The sequence below is a fragment of the Aquarana catesbeiana genome, linkage group LG03, assembly GCF_042186555.1.
Source record: "Aquarana catesbeiana isolate 2022-GZ linkage group LG03, ASM4218655v1, whole genome shotgun sequence".
Taxonomy (NCBI): domain Eukaryota; kingdom Metazoa; phylum Chordata; class Amphibia; order Anura; family Ranidae; genus Aquarana; species Aquarana catesbeiana.
Window position 1 is genome coordinate 9,777,189 of NC_133326.1, and position 26,671 is coordinate 9,803,859.

A 26,671-nucleotide genomic window follows, 5' to 3' on the forward strand; every position below is an offset into this window, starting at 1 on the left:
TTGGATAAATGGTTCTTCCCGCTAGTCTCTAAAAATCTCAATTCACTATTGCTTTATTCGGTATTTACCGCATAAAGCAAAAAACACTTGGAAAATAACGCATAAAACAGGAATTAAAGTCAATTGACAAAAGGAAATAAATAAATAAATGCATGCGGTAAATAAGTAGTGGCCCCGGTGTTGTGCCCCCCGTCAAAAAGTGCCCGCTCATGCGCAGAACGGAAGGGCACTCCAGCTAAGTTGCCGATCAGCTGGAGTGCCGTCACCATAGCGCATGCGCACATCGTAGGAGGATTTTTTGGACGGGCGCAATTTTAAGCTATGCAAAGAGCGGAGGGACACCATAGATGTGCCTCGCTGTAAACCCACGGCACAACAGCGAGGCACAATATGACAAAGATAAGGGTCTGGTATGGATTTTTGGGGGGGACCCCATGCCAGGTTTTTTTTTTTTACATTTTGCCATAGGGGTCTGGTATGGATTGGGGGAGGACTCCACGCCGTTATTTTTTTGCAATTTTTTAAATTCCAGCAATTAGGGTTGCACCGATACCACTTTTTTAAGACTGAGTACCAGTTCACAATTTTATTTTTTACAATTGTTTTTATTATTTTTTTTACACGTTTATATTTTTCTGTGACTTTTTAACAATGCTTTCTTTTTTGTTTGGGGGGGGGGGGGGGGGGGGTGGACAGTGTCCGTGTGTTGCACTGGAGATGAATGAACAGGAGACAGAGCTTTCTCTCCATTCATAAACTGAAGCATCGTAAACGCTGGTTACAATGTTTTAGTTATGATGTATGGACAGAGTCAGTGATCACTGACTCTGTTCATTCGGAAAAGGAAGGAGTAAACTGGTAAATGAGAGATCTGGGGCAGGGGGAGACCGGTGGAGGAGCCGGGGAGGACACAGGGGGACCCGGAGGAGGACGGGGGGGACCGGAGGAGGACGCGGGGGGGACCAGAGGAGGACAGGGGGGGACCAAAGGAGGACGTGGGGGGACCAGATGAGGACGTGGGGGGACCAGAGGAGGATGGGGGGGACACAGGGGGACCCGGAGGAGGACAGGGGGGGACCGGAGGAGGACATAGGAGGACCGAAGGAGGACGTGGGGGGACCGGAGTACGTGGGGGGACCAGAGCAGGACGTGGAGGGACCGGAGGAGGACAGGGGGGGACCGGAGGAGGACAGGGGGGGAGAGGAGGACACAGGGGAACCCGGAGGAGGACACAGGGGGACCGGAGGACACGGGAGGACCAGAGGAGGGCATGGGGGGACCGGAGGAGGATATGGGGGGACCAGAGAAGGACATGGGGGGACCGGAGGAGGAGCTGGAGAGCCTGGAAGGACACAGAGAGATCCAGAGGATAAATGGATCGGGACCCAGAGGAGGACACAGAGAGCCAGGGAGGACGCAGGGGGACCCGGAGGAGGATGCAGGGGGACACCCAGGGGACAGGAGGAGGACATGGGGGGACCAGAGGAGGACACAGGGGGACCGAAGGAGGACATGAGGGGACCGGAGGACATAGGGGGACCGGAGAAGGACATGGGGGGACCGGAGGAGGACATGGGGGGGACCGGAGGACACGGGAGGACCGGAGGAGGGCATGGGGGGACCGGAGTAGGATATGGGGGGACCGGAGAAGGACATGGGGGGACCGGAGGAGGAGCTGGAGAGCCTGGAAGGACACAGAGAGATCCAGAGGATAAATGGATCGGGACCCAGAGGAGGACACAGAGAGCCAGGGAGGACGCAGGGGGACCCGGAGGAGGATGCAGGGGGACACCCGGGGGACAGGAGGAGGACATGGGGGGACCAGAGGAGGACACAGGGGGACCGAAGGAGGACATGAGGGGACCGGAGGACATAGGGGGACCGGAGAAGGACATGGGGGGACCGGAGGAGGACATGGGGGGGACCGGAGGACATGGGGGGACCGGAGGAGGACATGGGGGGACCGGAGGAGGACATGGGGGGCCGGAGGAGGAAACATGGGGACCTGGAGGAGGACATGGGGGGACTAGAGGAGGATATGGGGGGGACCGGAGAAAGACATGGGAGGACGGGAGGAGGAGCTGGAGAGTCGGGAAGGACACAGGGGGACCCAGAGGATAAATGGATCGGGAGCCAGGGAGGACGCAGGGGGACCCAGAGGAGGACACATGGGGACCTGGAAGGGGACACCCGGGGGAATGGAGGAGGACATGGGGGGACCGGAGGAGGACATGGGGGGACCGGAGAAGGACATGGGAGGACCGGAGGAGGACATGGGGGGATCGGAGGAGGAGCTGGAGAGCCGGGAAGGGGACAGGTGGACCCAGAGGATAAATGGATTGGGACCCAGAGGAGGACAGGGAGAGCCAGGGAGGACGCAGGGGGACAGCCGGGGGACAGGAGGAGGACATGGGGGGACCAGAGGAGGACACAGGGGGACCGAAGGAGGACATGAGGGGACTGGAGGAGGACATGGGGGGACCAGAGGATTACACAGGGGGACCGGAGGACATGGGGGGACCGGAGGAGGACATGGGGGAACCAGAGGAGGACATAGGGGGACCGGAGGACACGGGAGGACCGGAGGAGGACATGGGGGGACCGGAGGAGGACATGGCGGGACCAGAGGAGGACATAGGGGGACCAGAGGAGGAGGACATGGGGGGACCGGAGGAGGACATAGGGGGACCGGAGAAGGACATGGGGGGACGGGAGGAGGAGCTGGAGAGCCGGGAAGGACACAGGGGGACCCAGAGGATAAATGGATCGGGACCCAGAGGAGGACACGGAAAGCCAGGGAGGACGCAGGGGGACCCAGAGGAGGACACAGGGGGACCTGGAGGGGGACAGCCGGGGGACTGGAAGAGGACATGGGGGGACCAGAGGAGGACATAGGGGGACCGGAGGACATGGGGGGACCGGAGGAGGACATGGGGGGACCTGAGAAGGACATGGGGGGACCGGAGGAGGAGCTGGAGAGCCGGGAAGGGGACAGGTGGACCCAGAGGATAAATGGATTGGGACCCAGAGGAGGACAGGGAGAGCCAGGGAGGACGCAGGGGGACAGCCGGGGGACAGGAGGAGGACATGGGGGGACCAGAGGAGGACACAGGGGGACCGAAGGAGGACATGAGGGGACTGGAGGAGGACATGGGGGGACCAGAGGATTACACAGGGGGACCGGAGGACATGGGGGGACCGGAGGAGGACATGGGGGAACCAGAGGAGGACATAGGGGGACCGGAGGACATGGGGGGACCGGAGGAGGACATGGGGGAACCAGAGGAGGACATAGGGGGACCGGAGGACACGGGAGGACCGGAGGAGGACATGGGGGGACCGGAGGAGGACATGGCGGGACCAGAGGAGGACATAGGGGGACCAGAGGAGGAGGACATGGGGGGACCGGAGGAGGACATAGGGGGACCGGAGAAGGACATGGGGGGACGGGAGGAGGAGCTGGAGAGCCGGGAAGGACACAGGGGGACCCAGAGGATAAATGGATCGGGACCCAGAGGAGGACACAGAGAGCCAGGGAGGACGCAGGGGGACCCAGAGGAGGACACAGGGGGACCTGGAGGGGGACAGCCGGGGGACTGGAAGAGGACATGGGGGGACCAGAGGAGGACATAGGGGGACCGGAGGACATGGGGGGACCGGAGGAGGACATGGGGGGACCTGAGAAGGACATGGGGGGACCGGAGGAGGAGCTGGAGAGCCGGGAAGGACACAGGGGGACCCAGAGGATAAAACGGATCGGGACCCAGAGGAGGACACGGAAAGCCAGGGAGGACGCAGGGGGACCCGGAGGAGGAGGCAGGGGGACAGCCGGGGTGATCGGTGGAGGCAGATACAAGCACCGATCTCCCTGACAGCCGCTGGAGGGAGAGGAGGAAAAGCGGCTGTCAGAAAAGTTATACAGGGAGATCGGTGCTTGTAACTCCCCCCACCACCGCACCGATCACCCCTGAGGCTGCCCAAGTATCAGGTCAAACATCGAAGCATTTGCACGAGTACTCGGTATCGGCCCCGATACAGATACCAGTATCGGTATCGGTGCAACCCTACTGGCAATTCTTTTCTTTACATTCAGCTGTCAACGAGAAACCCCCCTGACAGCTGATGACTCATCAGATGTAATAATAGACATGTGGTTTACTGTTTGTTACCGCAGGCTTTAACTGCTTAAATACCACACAACTTCATAAAATAGCGCATGTGGTATTTTAGTAGCGTTTTTTTTACTGAATTGAAAAAAAAAGTTTTGAAAAATACTGTGCGGTATCTTACTGCATACTCAGATGTGGTAAGATACGGCTTTGTGAATAGAGCCTAGAATTGCTTTAAATTAGAAATTTAGGTTTAATATGACTTTATTTAGTTTTGGCCAACCTGTGAGGAAAAAAAAAAAAAAAGTCATCAGGACCTTAGACCGCTGGAGCACGGGAGGAGAAGATGCTGCAGGGACCGTCGGTCCAGCAGTAAGGAGGATCAGGTAAGTAAATCTTCTTTTCCATGACCCCCAGACCTAAATGAGCAGTGCAGGTGTCTACTGGGGGTGGACTTTAAAAACACAGAGGACATACCAGCCCATTGAGTCTAGCAATGTCTTCCCGCCGCCAATTCTGCTCACCACTGCTAGATCCCCGGGGCCACCATCTTGGATTTGGGAGCTGGTTGTGATTTCCTGATTAATCCCAGCCGGTTCCCCACTTCACTGTCAATCAGTGGCTTTCTGCTCTGCCCCTACAGTGCTCACTGGAGTGCCAGGCTGTGGAGGAGGTCAGCTGGCTTATTCTTCCAGCGGTGCAGCCGAGAGGCTGAGCCAGCTGCCAGTCCAGGCACCTGTGTGGATCCTGACATTAAAGTCGGGATCTTTCCCCAGCCTGGACCAGCTGAAAACAGTTCACAGGAGTGCAGAACGAACTGCAATCCAGTGATCCATAGGAGAAGTAGGGCCAAAAAAGCTTTGGCCATCAGTGGCGCTTGGGGGGCTTTTCTTCTGGGGGGGGGGGGGGTGGGCGGGCAAACAACCAGCACTGTACCCTTTGGGCGGCACAGCACTAATGCAAACCCCCCACACACACACACACACACACCAGGGTCGGCCGCGGGGGTCGCAGCACTGTCAGCCAGCCCCCACCCCCCCAAGAGGTCCGGCACTTACTATGCGGCGGGCTGTGCCCTCCTCCCCTGCTGTGTCCTCCCCTCCTCCTCTGTCCTCCGGGCAGTTGCAGCGGCGGGTCTGGCTCCAGTGTGCCTCCTCTTTCACAGCGCTAGTCATCCAATAGGATCGCCTGGCACTTTGGCCAATCGGGAAACAGGTCTCACTGACCTGCTTCCTGATTGACGGGGAATAACTGTAGTGTGAAAATAGCAAAAATCGAATAGGCTTCTAATTTGAAGCTGTTTAGAGCCTCTCTCTGGCTTTATTCAGGTGCTTAACCCCCCCCCCCACCATAAGAATTCATTGGCCCAGCGGCCTGAAAGGGGCCGGGAACATGGATAGGGAGCAGTGGAGCCCAGTGCATTGTGGGCGCAGGGCGAAGCCCCCCCTATCCCTGCCGCTGCCTCCCTATCCATGTGCCCGGCCCCTTTCAGGACGCTGGACGCATGAATTCCTATGGCGGGGGGTTGGAGGGGGTGTTTTTTTTTTAAATCAACTGATTAGAGCCAGAGGCTCTAAAAGGGTTCAAAAAAGGGTGGGCTTGGAGCGCAGAGAGTGCGCCCTGAGCCCACCCAATTGTGTGACCACAGCAAATTCATTTTTAAAATTTACAAATTAAAAAAAAAAATAATTTCTTCATCAGTTTAGGCCGATATGTATTTTTCTACATATTTCTGGTTAAAAAAAAAAAAATCGCAATAAGTGTATATTGATTGGTTTGTGCAAAAGTTATATCGTCTACAAAATAGGGGATAGGTTTATGGCATTTTTATTATTTTCTTTTTTTTTTTTACTAGTAATGGCGGCGATCTGCGACTTTAATCGGGACTGCAACATTGTGGCGGAAAGATCGGACACTTTTAACACATTTTTGGGACCATTGAAATTTTTACAGCGATCGGTGCTATAAAAATGCTCTGATTACTGTGTAAATGTCACTGGCATGGAAGGGGTTCCCTCACTGTGTGTTCTAACTGTGGGGGGAGGGGACTGACTTGGGGAGGAGACATATCGTTGTTCCTATATACTAGGAACACACGATCTGTCTCCTCTCCCCTGACAGGATGTGGATTTGTGTGTTTACACACACAAATTCCCAGTCCTCGCTCTGTCAAGAGCGATTGTGGTTGCCCGGCGGGGAGACCGTGGCCGCCTGGCACGAGCATCGGCACCTTAGGGACACGGCGGGCACTTTAAGGAGTAATGAGGGCATGCGCACGCCATTCCGCATCCCTAAGGAGCCGATGCTCATGCCTGGTGGCCGCAATCTCCGCCAGGCACCTGAGAGTATAGCTACGGCGATTTGCGCAGGGGTGCCATTCTGCCGCCGTCAATCGGCGGCCAGTCGGCAAGTGGTTAAAGGAGTTGTAAAGTCAGAAGGGGCATTCTATGAATTAAGATAAAAAACCTTCTGTGTGTAGCAGCCCCCCCCTCAGCACACCCCTAATACTTACCAGAGCCCCATCTCTATCCAGCGATGCACAGAAGTGCCTCGGCCGTCCGGGACTCTCCCTCCTGATTCGCTGAGATACAGCAATGGCGCCATTGGCTTCCACTACTGTCAATCAAAGTCAGTTAGCCAATCAGGAAAGAGGGGGCGGGGCCGAAACGCGGCCCTGTGTCTGAATGGACACAGGGAGCTGTGGCTGGGCTCGGGTTGCTGTGGGGGGCACTCGGCAGGAGAGAGGGGCCAGGAGCACCACCCAGGGACCCGAGAAGAGGAGGATCGGGGCTGCTCTGTGCAAAACCGTTACACAGAGCAGGTAAGTAGAACATGTAAGGAAAAAAAAACAAAAAAAACCAAGACTTTAGTATCACTTTAGTAACAGCATCAGATCAGACCAAGATCAGTCTGACTCGATGCTTGTACTAGCCGGCAATGGCCGGTAAACAGAAGACAGAAACCGGAAGAGTAGAAAAACTCATCGCTTCCAGTTTCTAATACCATAGAGATGATCGGGAAAGATCTGGTCCCCAATCACCTCTATGGTAAGCCGACATATCTTAGGGTCTTATCTTCAAGTGATGTTGGTGACGCATCCCATATTGGCTCTGAAGGAAGATGCAGTTCGGTTTGAGGGAGACCTAAAATGTAAAGATGTCATCTTATACAACATTTCTATTTGTGGATTTTTTTTTTGTGTACCTTTAATACTATTGTGGACTGAATTCACTTCTTTATACATAAATAACATTGTTACATTATTTAGATGTAACTTTTGTATAGCTTTTTTTTTTTTGCACTTTATTGTCACTTTTCATACAGTGCCTCAAAAAAGTATTCATACCCCTTGAAATTTCCCATATTTTCTCATGTTACAACCAAAAATATAAATGTATTTTATTGGGATTTTATGTGATAGACCAACACAAAGTGGCTCATAATTGTGAAGTGGAAGGAAAATGATAAATGATACAAATAAATATGTGAAAAGTGGGGGGGGCATTTGTATGGCGCCCCCCGGAGTCAATACTTTGTAGAACCTCCTTTCTCTACAATTACAGCTGCAAGTCTTTTTGGGGATGTCTCTACCAGCTTTGCACATCTAGAGAGGGACATTTTTGCCCATTCTTCTTCTGTGCAAAATATCTCAAGCTCTGTCAGATTGGATGGAGAGCGTCTGTGAACAGCAATTTTCATGTCTTGCCACAGATTCTCAATGTGATTTAGGTCTGGACTGTGACTGGGCCATTCTAACACATGGATATGCTTTGATCTAAACCATTCCATTGTAGCTCTGGCTGTATGTTTCGGGTCGTTGTCCTGCTGGAAGGTGAACCTCCGCCCCAGTCTCAAGTCTTTTGTAGACTCTAACAGGTTTTCTTCTAATATTGTCCTGTATTTGTCTCCATCCATCTTCCCATCAACTCTGACCAGCTTCCCTGTCCCTGCTGAAGAAAAGCATCCCCACCACATGATGCTGCCACCACCATGTTTCACGGTGGGGATGGTGTGTTCAGGGTGATATGCAGTGTTAGTTTTCCGCCACACGTAGCGTTTTGCTTTTAGGCCAAAAAGTTGAATTTTGGTCTCATCTGACCAGAGCACCTTCTTCCACATGTTTGCTGTGTCCTCCACATGGCTTCTCACAAACTACAAACAAGACTTCTTATGACTTTCTTTCACCAATGTCTTTCTTCTTGTCACTCTTCTATAAAGGGCAGATTTGTGGAGAACACGACTAATAGTTGTCCTGTGGACAGATTCTCCCACCTGAGCTGTGGATCTCTGCAGCTCCTCCAGAGTTACCATGGACCTCTTGGCTCTTCTCTGATGAATGTTCTCCTTGCCCGGCCGGTCAGTTTAGGTGGACGGCCATGTCTTGGTAGGTTGGCAGTTGTGCCATACTCTTTCCATTTTCCGATGATGGATTGAACAGAGCTCCGTGAGATGTTCAAAGCTTGGGATCGTTTTTTTATAACCTAACCCGGCTTTATACTTCTCCACAACTTTATCCCTGACCTGTCTGGTGTGTTCCTTGGCCTTCATGATGCTGTTTGTTCACTAAGGTTCACTAACAAACCTCTGAGGGCTTCACAGAACAGCTGTATTTATACTGAGATTAAATTACACACAGGTGGACTCTATTTACTAATTAGGTGACTTCTGAAGGCAATTGTTTCCACTAGATTTTAGTTAGGGGTATCAGAGTAAAGGGGGCTGAATACAAATGCCCCCCACACTTTTCACACATTTATTTGTAAAAAAATGTGGAAAACCATTTATCATTTTCCTTCCACTTTACAATTATGTGCCACTTTGTGTTGGTCTATCACAGTGATGGAGAACCTCGGCACCCCAGATATTTTGGAACTACATTTCCCATGATGCTCAACTACACTGCAGAGTGCAGAAGCATCATGGGAAATGTAGTTTCAAAACATCTGGGGTGCCAAGGATTCACCATCACTGCCCTGTCACATAAAATCCCAAAAAAATACATTTGCATTTTTGGTTGTAACATAGTTACATAGTAGGTGAGGTTGAAAAAAGACACAAGTCCATCAAGTCTAACCTATGTGTGTGATTATATGTCAGTATTACATTGTATATTCCTGTATGTTGTGGTCGTTCAGGGGCTTATCTAATAGTTTCTTGAAGCTATCGATGCTTCCCGCTGAGACCACCGCCTGTGGAAGGGAATTCCACATCTTTACCGCTCTTACAGACAAAACTTGGACAATTTCAAGGGGTATGAATACTTTTTCAAGGCGCTGTAGATGTGATTTTTGCATATTTTTTTGCACTTCGTTGTCACTTATCATGTTATATATTGATTTGCAGTGCTGCACTTTATCTTTTATTTGTCCCGATAGAATAGCCCATCAGGGAGATTCATCCATCTGTGCTTTAGTTTCACTCCTTTTCTAAATTAATTAAAACAGGAATTTGATTGGCTGCTGTGGGTAACAATGATACATTTTTTTTTTTAATAAGATATCTGTGACGTAGAAGACAGTATTCATACCAAACCAAGACACAGGACATACACGGAACCAGTAGCACAGTGTGGAGAGATACAGAAGGAGACATTGAGGACTGTACAGATAATACATACAGCGGGAGGACAGACACCCTGCAGCAGAAGCCGCCACCCCGGACTCAGACTGCCCCCGGACTCAGACTGCCCTCGGACTCAGACTGCCCCCAGACTCAGACTGCCCTCGGACTCAGACTGCCCCCGGACTCAGACTGCCCCCGGACTCAGACTGCCCCCGGACTCAGACTGCCCCCGGACTCAGACTGCCCCCGGACTCAGACTCCCCCCGGACTCAGACTCCCCCCGGACTCAGACTGCCCCCGGACTCAGACTGCCCCTGCTTGGCATCCATCAGCCGCTATTTTAAAATCTCCTGAAGAAGCCATCGGCATGGCGAAACATGTAGAGATCCAACCAGTTTGCACTTTCTTTTTGTATTTTACGATTATCTGTTGAATGTACTGTAATGTATTCACTCTTTTTTAAAACTATGATCTATTAAATTTATACTTTTTTTTTCTACATTTTTGTATTATTACGCCTTTAAAAGCCCTTAAATACCCCTTTCTACATGTTATACTTTTATAGAGGAATTTGTTTTAAGTAATATCTGTCCTAAATCTGGCTTTGTGTCTGTATGCACTGCATTGTAGACATTAGTATGCGGTTGGCTTCTGTGATGGTTACATTGTTATAAAGTAAAAGGAGCTACACAGTGAGGGAGACGGAGAATAAGGTCCGGTGTTAGGAAGGCAAAAGGTGCTAAATTTACAATGTGGGCACATGAGAAGGGAGAACCAAGTGCATGGTTATATGACAGGAGCCACAGAGAGGAGAAAATAGATAGATCACTGGAAATAGAGTTTCAGAACTGAGAAGAGACGGAAGAACAGCGTGTAAACTTCAATCAATCAAAAAAAAAAAAAACGACCAATGGCTCCATGTTTTGGAAACACTTCTGTAGCCAATCAGATGTTGGCAGCCTGGCGAGTCCAACTGGGGCTGGAAATGCATTCCACAATATGAAGCTATTGGTCCTTCACGAGGATCTGAAGAGCGCCTGTAGTCTTGGAAAGAGGCCATACGCTGTGAAGGAGGTAGGTAGGGAAGTTAAGTTTGTCTTCGCGTTTTTCTCTTTGTGAAGGTTTTAGGGCATTTAAAAGGCTGACCTCATAGCTCCCAACTGTCCCTGATTTCCGAGGGACTGTCACTAATTTGGAACAATGTCCCTCTGTCCCCCTCATGTGTCCCTCATTTTGGTCCGATCTATATAGTTGTGTACATAAAATGCACTAATCTTTCAAAAAGTGTTAGGGTTGCCACCTGTCCGGGATTCACCCGGACAGTTGGGGTTTGGAACCATGTGTTCGGGTTTCAGACTGTCTGAGACCCGGACACATTATTCATACTGTACTATGGCTTCCCAGCAGGGTTGCTGGCTGCAGTTGTCTAAGCTGAGAGCGTCTGTTACACTCTCTTTCACACTGCCCAAAGCCAACACTAACAATCCCCCCCCCAAACACACAGACAGGAGAGGAGAGAGGGATCGATCTGCACCTCTTACTCTCGCCCCCACCCCTCTGTGTCTGCCCACACTCCAATCTCCGGCGCTGTGCCTCTGGAAATTTGGAGCCCAGCAGCCTCAGATACATCTGGATGAGAGGTGCTGACTGCCAAGGGGTGAGTGAGCTCACCATCCATCCCTGTCTGTGACTGAAGTCTCCCCCCTTCTCTCTCCTGCCTCTGAGTGAGTACATTAAAGTAAATCAGGGTTCTCAGAGCACCCCTTACATCAGAGTTCCCCTTTACACCAGAGGCCACAGTGTTGCCATTACATCAGAGTCTTCTCCGTACATCAGAGTTCCCAGAGCATCCCTTATGTCAGAGTCCCCAGAGTTCTCCCTTATATCAGAGTCTGCAGAGTCCCCCCTTACAGTGAAAGGGAACTTTGCGAGTTCAGATGTAAAAGGGGAACTCTGTGGACTCTGATGTAAAGGGTGATTCTTGTTCTCAACTTCATCTGATTAGAAATGTTATTTAATTGCAAAATATATGTATAGTTTATACTATAAAACAGTAAAAAATATTGTTTTTTTTTTCAAAATTGCCTTTTTTTGTTTATAGCGCAAAAAAATAAAAACCAAAAGAAAGCTCTATTTGTGGGAAAAAAAGGACATCTATTTTAATTGGGCACAGCGTTGCACGACCGCCCAGTAATCAGTTAAAGCGACGCAGTGCCGTATCGCAAAAAATGGCCTGGTCATTAAGGGGGTAAATCCTTCCGGGGCTGAAGTGGTTAAGGGGGGGGCGTGGCAGTGTCCTGTGCCTACTTACTTTTACTAATAGGTGTCCTCAATCTCCTTTCTCTGTCTCAAAAGTGAATCATCAGAGGTCTGTTTAGACCCCGATCTCGCCAAACCCCCCCCTCCCCCCCCCAACGTGGGGCTCCTAAAAAAAAACTTAAAAAATAATATTGTAAAAAACAAAACAAAAAATTGGTAACAAAATTAAAAAAACTACTGACAGCAGTGGCAGAACTACCAGTGTCACAAGTCGCACATGGGACCGGGCTCTGGCATTTGGCCACTGGGCTCGGAGGGAAGGGCCCTGACTGGGGGTCGGGGGGGGCCCCTTCATGGTTTCTTGCAGGGGGTTTCTGAAGGTTCTAGTCACACCACTGAGGAGAACACACTGCCCATGCACAATGTTTGAAGACAGAGGGGCTCCTGGGGGCGCACTGCTAATGTCCAGCTCACCCTGCCACTAAGGAAGAATGAAGGGGTGTCGGCTACTAAGGAGTTTTTTTTTAGACAGGCTACAGGGGGACAATTGCCTGAAGAGCGGAGGAGTGGTATGCAATGTGCTGGGGTGCCGAAGAGCAGGGGGGCTTTTTTTTTTTTTTTTGCAAAACAGTCATTAAAAGGTGATCTAACCCTTTTACTCTTCCACAGGACCATAATGCAGGGCGCAGGGGCGCCGCCCCCCTAATGCATGCGTCCGGCCCCCTAATCTGCATGCAGGGTGATGCATAGATTCCAATGGGGTTTTATTTTTTAGAGCACGTGATTAGATCCCGAGGCTCGAACTGGCTTCAAAAAAAGGGTGGCCTTGGGGCGCAGAGCATTGCACCCTGAGCCCACCCAGTTGTGTGACATTAGCCAATTAATATTCGCTATTGTCTTCCTGATTCTCCTCCCGGTCAATCAGGAAGTGGGTCCTGAGACCCGTCACCCGATTGGCAGAGAGGAGAAGCGACCCCTTTGGCCACCGAGGAGGAGGAGGGAGGAGCCGCAGGGGAAGCCGCGGTGAAGCACCAGGAGGAGACTCCGCCCGCCGCCCGGGGTGGTGATGGGGTAAGTGCGGGGCTGGTGACCGACCGCGACCGACCAACTGACCGGGGCAGGATGCCAACCGACTGGGTTTGGCGGCAGGTGGATTGTTTGCCGCCCTCCAAAAAATATACCACCAGCTGCCACCGCACAGGACCAGCACATGCCCTTAACATGACCCTTTCAAAATACACTAAGACCTTCACCAATGGAAAATACATGTATAACATCTGCCTCTTCTTCTCCTTCACAGAGTACCTATGGTCTATAAAGTGAACCTGTCCTCCACTCCATCCTAAACCAATGATGTTGGCTAAACTGGATGGACTTGTTTCTTTTTTTTCCCAACCAGATTACCTACGATTAGACAACATGGGATGGCGACGGTTATCTAGAAAAGCCTTTTTTGGGCGTGGCATAGTTCCATGATTGAACAGGGCATAGTTCCATAAATGGGCGTGGCATAGTTTCATGAATGAACAGGGTATAGTTCAATGAATGGGCGTGGCATAGTTCAATGAATGGGCGTGGCATGGTTCCGTGAATGGGCGTGGCATATTTCCATGAATGGGCGTGGCATATTTCCATGAATGGACGGGGCATATTTCCATGAATGGGCGTGGCATAGTTCCATGAATAGGCGTGGCATAGTTCCATGAAAGGACAGGGCATAGTTCCATGAATGGGCGTGGCATAGTTCCATGAATGGGCGGGGAATCGTTCCATGAATGGGCGTGGCATAGTTCCATGAATGGGCGGGGCATAGTTCCATGAATGGGTGGGGTTTAAGATCGAAGGAGTAGAAGGAAGTTCAGTCTCTACAGCAAGCTGAAAGTAGATAGATAGAACACTTAAATCTGACCTCCAGGTATGATGTGTATTGTACGGTTCTATTGGTCCAGCTTGGCACAATGTAAGTCTGTATATCTCATACCTGAGGGGGGCGCTGGGGAAGCCGACAATCACTGGAGTAGTCAGCGCTAATACAGTGATAGCAGCGATCGTCTGGATCCTGTGTGAGCGACTTCCCCTCTGCACACTGACTAAAGGGCTTTCAATGACTACAAGGCGTTCTATAATTGGATGAGGTGGAAAACATGACATCTTTGCCCCTCCTCTCCAGCTTGTCCAATCAGGGAATGCCTTGTATTAATTAAAAAAAAATGCATGTTATGAATGGTGGCAGTGTCGATCGAGAAACCTCCCCCCCCCCCCCTTGTGGTCAGTATGCAGAGAAGAAGCCGTTCGGTACCGGACCTGGTAAAAATGTGGCGACTGCTGTAGTAGCACCAACTATTAGGCCCCTTTCACACTTATACGACTTGTCCCACGATTTTGTACTGCAAAATCGTATGACAAGTCATTCTCCATGATTTTCAATGACTACCATTCATATTGGCACGACTTTAAGTCGTGCCGACTTGAAAGTAGTCCCTGCACTACTTTGGTCCAACTTCTATGCGAGTTGTACTCCATAGACCTCAATGTTAAACCCTGAAGTAGCATGCAAGTCGTGCCTGAATAATATAGACATGACTTCAGTACGACTTTGTAAGCACAAGCCTGGCCTCGCTATTCGGGAAAGGAAAACTTTTCTTTCCTTTCCCGATGAGCGACAGGCAGTGCTGACAGCTGTCTGGTATTAATCCAGAGGGGGAACGCCGCGCCAAGTTTTAAATGAAAAACACGGCGTGGGTTCCCCGGGGGCATACCAGGCCCTTAGGTCTGGTATGGATTGTAAGGGGAACCCCCTACGCCGAAAAATCGGCGTGGGGGTCCCCCCAAAATCCATACCAGACCCTTATCCGAGCACGCAGCCCGGCCGGTCAGGAATGGAGGTGGGGACGAGCTAGCGCCCCCCCCCCTCCTGGACCGTACCAGGCCGCATGCCCTCAACATGGGGGGTGGGTGCTTTGGGGCATGGGGGGCGCAGTGCGGGCCCCCCACCCCAAAGCACCTTGTCCCCATGTTGATGAGGACAAGGGCCTCTTCCTGACAACCCTGGCCGTTGGTTGTCGGGGTCTGCGGGCGGGGGGCTTATCGGAATCTGGGAGCCCCCTTTAATAAGGGGGCCCCCAGATCCCGGCCCCCCACCCTATGTGAATGAGTATGGGGTACATGGTACCCCTACCCATTCACCTAGGGAAAAAAGCGTCAATAAAAAACACAGTACACAGGTTTTTAAAATAATTTATTAGGCAGCTCCGGGATCTTCTTCCGACTTCGGGGGTCTCTCCGCCGTCTTCTCCCGGTGTCCGCATCTTCTGCCGGCTCCTCCGCTATCTTCTGCAGCTCAATTGCTAGCGGTGGTCCGGACTTCTGCCTTCTTCTTTTCTTCCAGAGATGTTGACACGACGCTCTCTCCAGCCAGAACGGTCTCTGTGCGCTCCGCAAGGGACTTATATAGGCGGTGACCCCGCCCCCTTATGCCGTCACAGTCCCTGGGCATGCTGGGTCTGTGACGTTTTAGGAGGCGTGGTCACCGGGTGATGACCACGCCCCCTTATGACGGCACAGTCCCAGCATGCCCCGGGACAGTGACCTCATAAGGGGGCGGGGCCACGCCTATATAAGTCCCTTGCGGAGCGCACAGAGACCGTTCTGGCTGGAGAGAGCGTCGTGTCAACATCTCTGGAAGAAAAGAAGAAGGCAGAAGTCCGGACCACCGCTAGCAATTGAGCTGCAGAAGATAGCGGAGGAGCCGGCAGAAGATGCGGACACCGGGAGGAGACGGCGGAGAGACCCCCGAAGTCGGAAGAAGATCCCGGAGCTGCCTAATAAATTATTTAAAAAACCTGTGTACTGTGTTTTTTATTGACGCTTTTTTCCCTAGGTGAATGGGTAGGGGTACCATGTACCCCATACTCATTCACATAGGGTGGGGGGCCGGGATCTGGGGGCCCCCTTATTAAAGGGGGCTCCCAGATCTCGATAAGCCCCCCGCCCGCAGACCCCGACAACCAACGGCCAGGGTTGTCGGGAAGAGGCCCTTGTCCTCATCAACATGGGGACAAGGTGCTTTGGGGTGGGGGGGCCGCACTGCGCCCCCCATGCCCCAAAGCACCCACCCCCCATGTTGAGGGCATGCGGCCTGGTACGGTGCAGGAGGGGGGGGGGGGGGCGCTAGCTCGTCCCCACCCCCATTCCTGACCGGCTGGGCTGCGTGCTCGGATAAGGGTCTGGTATGGATTTTGGGGGGACCCCCCCGCCGATTTTTCGGCGTAGGGGGTTCCCCTTACAATCCATACCAGACCTAAGGGCCTGGTATGCCCCGGGGGGGAACCCACGCCGGTTTTTTCATTTAAAACTTGGCATGGAGTTCCCCCTTATGATTCATACCAACTACTGCATGTTTTCATTTGTTAATGCCAAAAACTTGGCAAAGTAGTACTGCTCCCAAATCGCGGTAAAATCGCGGCAAATCGCGGCAAAATCGCGGCCGCGAAATCGCGGTAAAATCGTGCGACTTTGAAGTCGTATAAGTGTGAAAGGGGCCTTACATTGATTGTCAGTTTCCCCAGCAGCCTCTCAGGTATGAGATATTAGACATGTGCACTGCCGAAAAATTTGTTTGTTTTCGTTTCATTTGTTTATTTTATTTTTTTTCGTTTTTCGGGTCATTCGTTATGATCGCAATTCGTAAATTTGAAAATTCGTGAATTCGTAGATTTGTAAATTAAAAAAGATAAGAAAGAAAATCCGAAAATTTGAAAGAATAACTAACTAATAATAACTAACTATTAAATTATAGGTATTGGAATTTCCTTTAAAATTTGGCTGTTAGTGAACGCAATGAATACGAATTTTTTCCGAAATAATGAATGCTGCATCTAAACGAATGGAACGGAACAAATTAATAATAGATAATAAAAATAAAAAGTTTTCTTTATTATTATTGTTATTTATTATTATTAATTTATTACGTTCCATTCGGTTAGATTAGTTATTTCGGATAATTTGTAACTGAGGATAAATTCGTAATCGTTACGTTCACAAACAACCAAATTTGATAGGATAGTCCAATACCCTATAATTTAATAGCTAGTAAAAGTTACGTTTTTATTAGTTAGTTATTATTTCAGATTTTCAAATTTTCGGATTTTCAAATTTTTTAATTTTCGAATTTACGAATTTTCGAATATTGAATTTTTCAAATATTCAGTAAAATTTGTTAAACAGGTTTTCGTTAATTTGTATATTTCCGAATTAACGAATTTGTCGAAAATTCGGAACGAAACGAATTGCACATATCTATGAGATATACATACTCGTAACTGCGGATAAATACGTAATCGTTACATTCACTATCACCCAAATTTGATAGGAAATTCCAATACCCTATAATTTAATAGTTAGTAATAGTTCAGTTATTATTAGTTATTATTTCAGATTTTCAAATTTTCGGGTTTTCAGATTTTCAAATTTTAGAATTTTCGAAGTTTACGGATCTTCGAATATTTGAATTTACAAATATTCGGAAAAATTAACGAATTTTGTCGAAATTCGTTAAAAAACGAATTCGGAGCGAAACGAATTGTACATATCCATGAGATATACATACTTGTAACTGTGGATAAATCCGTATTTGTTACGTTCACTAACACCCAAATTTGATAGGAAATTCCAATCCCTATAATTTAATAGTTAGTAATAGTTAAGTTATTATTAGTTAGTTATTATTTCAAATTTTCGGGTTTTTGGATTTACGAATTTGTGAATTTTTCTAATTTAGGAATTTTCGAATTTACAAATATTCAGGAAAAATTAGTTAAAAGGGTTTTCATTAATTTGGATATTTCCAAATTAACGAATTTGTCAAAATTTGTTAAAAAAACGAATTCGGAACAAAACTAATTGCACATATGTATGAGATATACATACTTACATCGTGCCAAGCTGGCCCAATAGATCTATACAATACATATCATATCTGGAGGTCACATTTAGGAGCTTTTTTTGACAGAGGAGGTATTAGCATCTTATGTTTGTGCCGAACCTTTATTTTCATATAATCAGCATGAAGGACAGGTTCACTTTCCATGTACCACATCAATAGATCCCTAATATTTAAAAAGAAGACAGAGAGGAGAAGGCGAAAGATAAGATAAAGAAGGGGAAGGTTGGGGGAAGGGAAGATCCAGACTCACCATTTTATAAAGTGAACCCTCTTATTCCCCTGCAACACGATAAAGCCAAAAGGAGTAAAGGCCAAAAATGCAGAATTTCCAGAGACATCCTGAAAGACAGTGACACAGGACATAGGAAGGAAAGAGAGAGAAAAGGAGAGACGGGAGGCATAGACTGCACAGAGAGAATTATGGGTAACATGGAGAAAAAGGGGGGGGTACCTTACAAGGGTGGGGATCCACTCCATACGTCTCCAGGGTCTGAGCCTTCCTCAGAAAACACAGCTCTGACGCGGCGGGGGACAAGCCACTAGAATAGAGGACAAAGGGTCAAGTCATACACTACTGCACGGAAAATGGCTTTGTCTACAAGGAGTATTCACAGATCTTTAGATTCTTTCCTTCAATATGAAGTCTAATCAATCAATCAATCAATTATCAATTTGGAAAAAAGTCTGTTTGGTTGCTATAAAAAAACACTTCCCTTTGGAGCATATTTTATGTCAAGCCCCAAAAACTGTTACAAAGAAATTCGTCCAGTTGAGGACACTGGATGTGCTACACACGTCCAAAAATATAATCAAAGTACAGTACACGGGGCGTGTGTAGCACGTCCTGTACTTTTGCCCCACTACTGCTCCCCCCACTTGACGCCAATTCCCAACTCTTAAAATTAAAGCCGGCTACTTCTGTGTAAATATAGCAACTCTAGAAACTTTTGCTGACAAAAAAATTAACCATCTGACACAAATGTTATCAATACTGTTCATAGGCAAGATAATGAGATACAAAGTAACATTGTTTATAAACATTGTCCAGAGACAGGAGATAGATACAAAGTAACATTGTTTACAATCATTGTCTATAGACGGGAGATAGAGACATACAAAGTAACATTGTTTATAAACAGTGCTCAGACTGGAAATGGAGGGATACAAAGTAACATTATTTATAAACATTGTCCAGAGACAGGAGATAGAGAGATACAAACTAACATTGTTTATAAACAGTGTTCAGACTGGAGATGGAGGGATAGAAAATAACATTGTTCAGACTGAAGATAAAGAGATACAAAGTAACATTGTTTATAAACATTGATCAGATGGGGAGAGAAAGAGATACAAAGTACCATTGTTTATAAACATTGATCAGGTTGGAGATAGAGAGATACAAAGTAGCATTGTTTAAAAACATTGTTCAGACTGGAGATAGAGGGATACAAAGTAAAATTGTTTATAAACATTGCTCAGACTGGAGATAGAGAGATGCAAAGTAACATTGTTTATAAACATTGATCAGGTTGGAGATAGAGAGATACAAAGTAGCATTGTTTAAAAACATTGTTCAGACTGGAGATAGAGGGATACAAAGTAAAATTGTTTATAAACATTGCTCAGACTGGAGATAGAGAGATGCAAAGTAACATTGTTTCTAAACACTGAACAGATGGGAGATAGAGAGATACAAAGTAACAATGTTTATAAACATTGATCAGACAGGAGATAGAAAGATACAAAGTAACATTTTTACTTTTGTACCCTCTCTGTTTTATTCATCCGCAGATCAAAAGGAATGAATTTCAGTCTGCATATGAAAAAGATGTCTCTCACTCATAGTATTCCTTCACTTTTTACAAAGTAGCTGAATTCCTGAAGTTCAGCTTCAATCTAGACCTGCCCTTGGCAGTACCTCTTCTTTGCCACAAGATGTCCTCAGTCTTGCATGTTTATTGGCACCCAGCATCACTTAACATGGAAGACAGAGCACATACAGTGAGTGCAGGGTGTCACTTCATTCAGACTCTACAGCACTGCTCTCTGCATCAATGGTGACCAATATATACATACTGGGCAAAGAAGAATAGGACCCTAAACTACTATGTAAATGACATAAAAACTTCAGAAAAGTGGTGCTGGGGGGACAAGCACAGAGCCCGGGGCTGGACATTAATAGGTCAGTTACATAGAGCACGTTGCTCACCTGAGCTCGTTCCTGTGAATCTCAGCAATCCGTCTCTCCAGCTTCTCGGAGTGTTTAGGGAGGAACTGGAACTTGGAACTATATCCCTCGGGGTGTTTGCCTGGATCATAATCACCGATCTCTGCTACAGGAGAGGCACAGATGGGTTAGAATTACAGCTGAACAGTTCAGTTTCCTCAAGTTGGAGCAATCCTGCAATAAGACGGCACCAGAGCAGCACATGAAGAGTCCGTGTTGGCTGAGCACACAGGGGCCACTCTGAGGCTGAGCACAGGGAGGGGCCACTCTGAGGCTGAGCACACGGAGGGGCCACTCTGAGGCTGAGCACACGGAGGGGCCACTCTGAGGCTGAGCACACGGAGGGGCCACTCTGAGGCTGAGCACACGGAGGGGCCACTCTGAGGCTGAGCACACGGAGGGGCCACTCTGAGGCTGAGCACACGGAGGGGCCACTCTGAGGCTGAGCACACGGAGGGGCCACTCTGAGGCTGAGCACACGTGGAGCCACTCTGAGGGTGAGCACACGGAGGGGCCACTCTGAGGCTGAGCACACGGAGGGGCCACTCTGAGGCTGAGCACACGGAGGGGCCACTCTGAGGCTGAGCACACGGAGGGGCCACTCTGAGGCTGAGCACACGGAGGGGCCACTCTGAGGCTGAGCACACGGAGGGGCCACTCTGAGGGTGAGCTGGAAAGGGCCACATAAAAACTTCTGTTGCTGCTTCTTGTCAGTTTGTCAGGAGATGTAACTGATCATGCAGCACATAGTATGGGTGAGTCTCAACAGTTGAGAAAAAGCCCACTGACAGAACTGACAGTTAAAGGTTTTGTCCCATGTTTTTTTAGATAAAATATACAAAATATTTATTAACTTGAACTCCAGACAGATATGAACCCCTTTACAATGGCCGCCCCTGACTCTTTAACACCTTCAATACCCTTCAATACATTTTGAATGACAATTACTCAGTCATGCAGCACTGTACCTATATGAATTGTGTATCCTTTTATTTTAAAGAGTTCGATTTTTATTTTAGTGGTATTTAATCACCATTGGTAGCTTCATTTTTTGCTATATAAAACAAAAAAGACTGAACATTTTGAAAAAAGAAACATTTTTTTTTTGGTTTCTGTTATAAAATTTTGCAAATAAAGAATCGTTTATAAATTTCGGCCAAAATGTATTCTGCTACATTTCTTTGGTAAAAATAACCCAAATCATTGCATATTATTTAGTCATGAGAGAAACAAAATGTTACCCCAGCTCCACTGCCAATATGAAAGTCCACGAGCTGTGATCCGGTGCTCTAGCCAGGACGTTCAGGCCCCAAATGCAATACTTTAAATCAAAAAGGGCTGGCAATTTGGATGCTCTTGAATAAAAGTCCTTTATTGGTTACATGGGTACACGGGTACAGGCTATACGCTGACGCGTTTCAGCTAGGAAGCCTTCATCAAAGCATGCTTGGTGCGAGTTGCCAGCCCGTTATTGAGTCCACAAACTATGGGACATATTTGGAAATCGATCAATACTAATACTCAGTACTAATACCCCCCCCCCAAATGAGCCATTTTTGGAAAGTAGACAGTCCAAGGTATTTAGTAAGAGGCATAGTCGAGTTTTTTGAAGTTGTAAATTTTTTGTCACAATTTTTTGTAAAATTATTTATTTATTTTTTTTCCACAAAATTGTTATTTTATTTTTTACACACAGAATAGGCATACTTAGAATTAGACCCCCAAAACAAATTCTGTTACCCCTTCCAAGCATGGCAATAACACATGTGTGAGACTTTTTCACAGAATAGCCACATAGAGAGGCCCAAAAATCAAAGAAGCACCTTCAGGCTATCTAGGTGCATTACACATCTAATAATGATCAGGAACACTGTAACTGATGTGACGGTGATCAGGGACAATATGACTGGTGTGACGGGATCAGGGACAATATGACTGATGTGACGGTGATCAGGGACAATATGACTGGTGTGACGGTGATTAGGGACAATATGACTGGTGTGACGGGATCAGGGACAATATGACTGGTGTGACGGTGATCAGGGACAATATGACTAATGTGACGGTGATCAGGGACAATATGACTGATGTGACGGTGATCAGGGACAATATGACTGATGTGACGGTGATCAGGGACAATATGACTGGTGTGGTGGTGATCAGGGACAATATGACTGGTGTGGTGGTGATCAGGGACAATATGACTGGTGTGACGGTTATCAGGGACAATATGACTGGTGTGGTGGTGATCAGGGACAATATGACTGGTGTGACGGTTATCAGGGACAATATGACTGATGTGACGGTGATTAGGGACAATATGACTGGTGTGACGGTTATCAGGGACAATATGACTGGTGTGACGGTGATCAGGGACAATATGACTGATGTGACGGTGATTGGGGACAATATGACTGGTGTGACGGTGATTAGGGGCAATATGACTGGTGTGACGGTGATCAGGGACAATATGACTGGTGTGGTGGTGATTAGGGACAATATGACTGGTGTGACGGTGATTAGGGACAATATGACTGGTGTGACGGTGATTAGGGACAATATGACTGGTGTGACAGTGATCAGGGACAATATGACTGGTGTGGTGGTGATCAGGGACAATATGACTGGTGTGACGGTGATTAGGGACAATATGACTGGTGTGATGGTGATTAGGGACAATATGACTGGTGTGACGGTGATTAGGGACAATATGACTGGTGTGACGGTGATTAGGGACAATATGACTGGTGTGACAGTGATCAGGGACAATATGACTGGTGTGATGGTGATTAGGGACAATATGACTGGTGTGACGGTGATTAGGGACAATATGACTGGTGTGATGGTGATTAGGGACAATATGACTGGTGTGACAGTGATTAGGGACAATATGACTGGTGTGACAGTGATTAGGGACAATATGACTGGTGTGAAGGTGATTAGGGACAATATGACTGGTGTGATGGTGATTAGGGACAATATGACTGGTGTGACGGTGATTAGGGACAATATGACTGGTGTGGTAAATAAAATTATTTTAAAAATGACCAGAGCAGTGCAGTGTCTCTATAGTGACATTGTACTAGTCTGGGGAGGTAATCAGTATTTTATTTTTTTACAATGTGATTGCTTATTACGGTGATGATCGCTGTAATAAGCAATCGGTAAGCCTGTCTAAAGGTTTCATTCATGAAACCTTCTTTACTACTGTGATGCTGTGATTGGTCACAGGTCTCACATGGTACAGGGCCACTGTGACCAATCACAAAGCTCTCACAGTAGTAAACAATGACATCATTGTTTACTACTGTTCATGTTTGGTCACAGTGATCACATGGTACCAGGGCCACGTACAGCCGCCCAGTACACCGATCAGTGATTGGATGTGTCAGGTGGGCACATCGGTCGTGGTTCCCACCACTGGACAGTCTAGAGAGAAGATGGGTTATGAACATGGTGTACTGCTCACCTTCAGGAAGGTCTGGGACCTGGCTGTGCTGTCTGGAAGAGGTACAGTACCTGAATCACAAGACTTGATAAAAAATACAAACACTTTGGCAGGTAGAATTCTCTGAATCGATGTATTTCAATCGTCTATCTAGCTGTCTGAATTGAGTTCAGCTTTAATTACCCCTGAAATGCAACTCACATGCAAACTGTATGGGATGCAGTGGTGGCTGCTCATTAAGGGGCGCACGGGCGCCCACCCCCCCAATCCATGCGCTCAGCCCCCTAATCTACATGCAGGGCGCCGGACGCATGTATTTTAATGGGTTTTTGTTTTTTGTAGCACATGATTACAGCCTGAGGCTCTAATTGGCTTCAAAAAAGGGTGGGCTCGGGGCGCAAAGCACTGCGCCCCGAGCCCACCCTATTGTGTAACAATAGCAAATTAATATTCGCTAATGTCTTCCTATTTATCCTTCCAGGCAATCAGGAAGCGGGTCCTGAGACCCCATAGTGTTTGCTACTAAAAAAAATTTGCCGTGCGCCACTAAAGTGTGTGGCTTTGGCTTGAAGAGAAGGGGGCAACCTTACCCAAGACAGCAATAAGGGGGCCCGGTGCAGAACACATGAAAGGGTCTCACAGCAGGACCGCAATAAAGCCCCCCCTGATGGGAGTAAAGGGCCCTGAGATCAAAGGAAAGTGAGAGGGGGGGGCTTCAAGGGGGCCCTTCATTGTTTCTTGCACCGGGGCCCTGAAGGTTCTAGTTGAGTTTCTGCCCCAAGGGTTGCCCATAACAATTAATTAGACATGTGCAATTTGTTTAGTTCCTAATTCGTTTAACAAATTTTGACAAATTCGTTAATTCCAAAATTTCTGAATTTCGAATTTCCGAATTTCCAAATTCCGAATTTACGAATTTCAAATTTACAAATTTCAAATTTCCGAAAATTCTAATTTTGGAAACTGGAAATTCGTAAATTCGGAATTCGGAAACTGGAAATTTCGGAAATTGGAAAATTCAAATTCCGAAATTCGAAAGTTCAGAAATTCGGAAGTTCGGAAATTTGAAAATCCAAAAATAAGAATGAAAATCTGAAAATTCAAAAGAATGAAAATCCGAAAATTTGAAAACCGAAAATCTGAACTAACTAATTATAACTATTAAATTCTAGGTATTGAAATTTCCTTTCAAATTTGTGTCTGTTAGTGAACACAACAAGTATGAATTTATCTGAAGTTACGAATTATCTGAAATAACGAATGCCGTATCTAAAAGAATGGAACCTATTGATCTAATAATAATAAATAACAATAATAATAATAAAACCTTTTTATTCCTATTATTTATTATTAATTTGTTCCATTCCATTTGTTCAGATGCGGCATATGTTATTTCGGATAATTCGTAACTTCAGATAAATTTGTATTCGTTACATTCACTAACAGCCAAATTTGAAAGGAAATTCCAATGCCTATAATTTAATAGCTAGTTATTATTAGTTAGTTATTATTTAGAATTTTACAGATTTTCTTTCTTTTTTTTCGGATTTTAAAATTTTTGAAATTCGGAAATCGAAATTACAAAATTTGAAATTCAAAAATTCGGAAATTCTAAAATTCGAATTTTTGGATTTCCGAATTCAGAATTTTAAAAATTTTGAAAAAAGCAAAAAAACAAATGAAATGAAAACAAAAACGAACAAATTTTTTGTCAGTGCACATGTCTACAATTACCGTATTTATCAGCGTATAACACGCACCCCAAGTTTAGCAGGGAATTTTAAGGAAAAAAACTTTTTAAGGAAAAAAAACTTACATTTAAATGCCCATCAGTGCAGCCTTATTAGTGTCCATCTGCAGCCTTGTAGTGTCATTTTCAGCCTTTCAGTGTCATTTGCAGCCTTGTAGTGTCACTGCAGTTTTTAAAAATGGCGCCGCCGAGAGACACAGAGCCGGCCCTGTGTCTCTCGGCGGCTGTCGGCCGCTTTCGGCTCCTCTCGTAGACCTGTGGGCGGAGCCGAGCGCCGCTGACATTCATAGATAGCGGAGTGTACTCGGCTAGGTTCGGCTAGCTCCGCTCACAGTCACGCCCAGTCCCTGTGTTATGTTCATCTTAGGGCGGGACTGGGCGTGACTGTGAGCGGAGCTAGCCGAGTACACTCGGCTATGTATGAATGTCGGCGGCGCTCGCTCCTCTGCTCACAGTCGGCGGGGATCGGCGTATAAGACGCACCCGCGATTTTCCCTTGATTTTAAGGGGAAAAAAAGTGCGTGTTATACGCCGATAAATTGGGTAATTAGCTTCTCTTTTGTTTCAAACGTAGAAGAGGAGATGAAAGGGAGAAGCTGATAGGTTGATACAGAACACAGACATTTTTTTTTTTTTTTTTATTCGGACTCTTGAGACAAACTAGCGGATAGCAGAGGAAGAAATGGAAATGTCATAGGAGGTAAAAGACACGGCTGCATTAGCCAATGAAGCGAGAAGGACTCAGTAAATCATAAATGAGGAGCCAATGACAGCCTGTCATCAGGACATACCTTGTAATATGTAGGCTGCCAGCAAAGCCGCATCAGATGTCTTACACAGTAACCGTCCGTGGTACAAATCTCTCTTCACTTGCAGGAAAACCATATACCTGTGTGGGAGACAGATATCCAGGTTATTGTCCAATCAGCAGGAGGGGGGGGGGGGGGGGGGTGACACCAATATATTTTTAACCACTTAAGGACTCTTTCTGAGATTTAGTCTTTACAAGTTAAAAACTTTTTTGTTTGCTAGAAAATTACTTAGAACCCCCAAACATTATATTATATATATATATATATATATATATATATATATATATATATTTATATTAATAATACTATTTGTATTGATTTTTTTTCTTTTTCTTTTTGTATTGTTGATATTTTTGTTTTTTGTTTTTTCTCTTGGTTATGTCTACCATCCCGTGTGGGGGTTCGTCTTAATGGGGTAAGTGTATATGTTTTTCTTTAAATAAAATACCATATTAAAAAAAAAAAAAAATACATAGGGAATTATTTAGAAAAGGGTTAGGGCATTTTTCAAGAATAAACAAAACGTTTATACAAAAACTTTATTTATACAAAATTATTAC

General features: G+C 47.0%; 1 protein-coding gene across 1 annotated transcript in view; it reads right to left on the minus strand.

Annotated features, from left to right (window-relative positions):
* The window catches only part of FRMD5 (FERM domain containing 5), a 155,005-nt gene that overhangs the window by 37,323 nt on the left and 91,011 nt on the right, over positions 1–26,671 (minus strand). The window contains exons 5-8 of the mRNA XM_073618251.1: positions 26,091–26,188; positions 20,084–20,207; positions 18,326–18,413; positions 18,125–18,213 (exon numbers count right to left, since the gene is read on the minus strand). Of these exons, the coding sequence (XP_073474352.1) occupies positions 18,125–18,213; positions 18,326–18,413; positions 20,084–20,207; positions 26,091–26,188 (399 nt within the window). The remainder of the gene's footprint in view (positions 1–18,124; positions 18,214–18,325; positions 18,414–20,083; positions 20,208–26,090; positions 26,189–26,671) is intronic.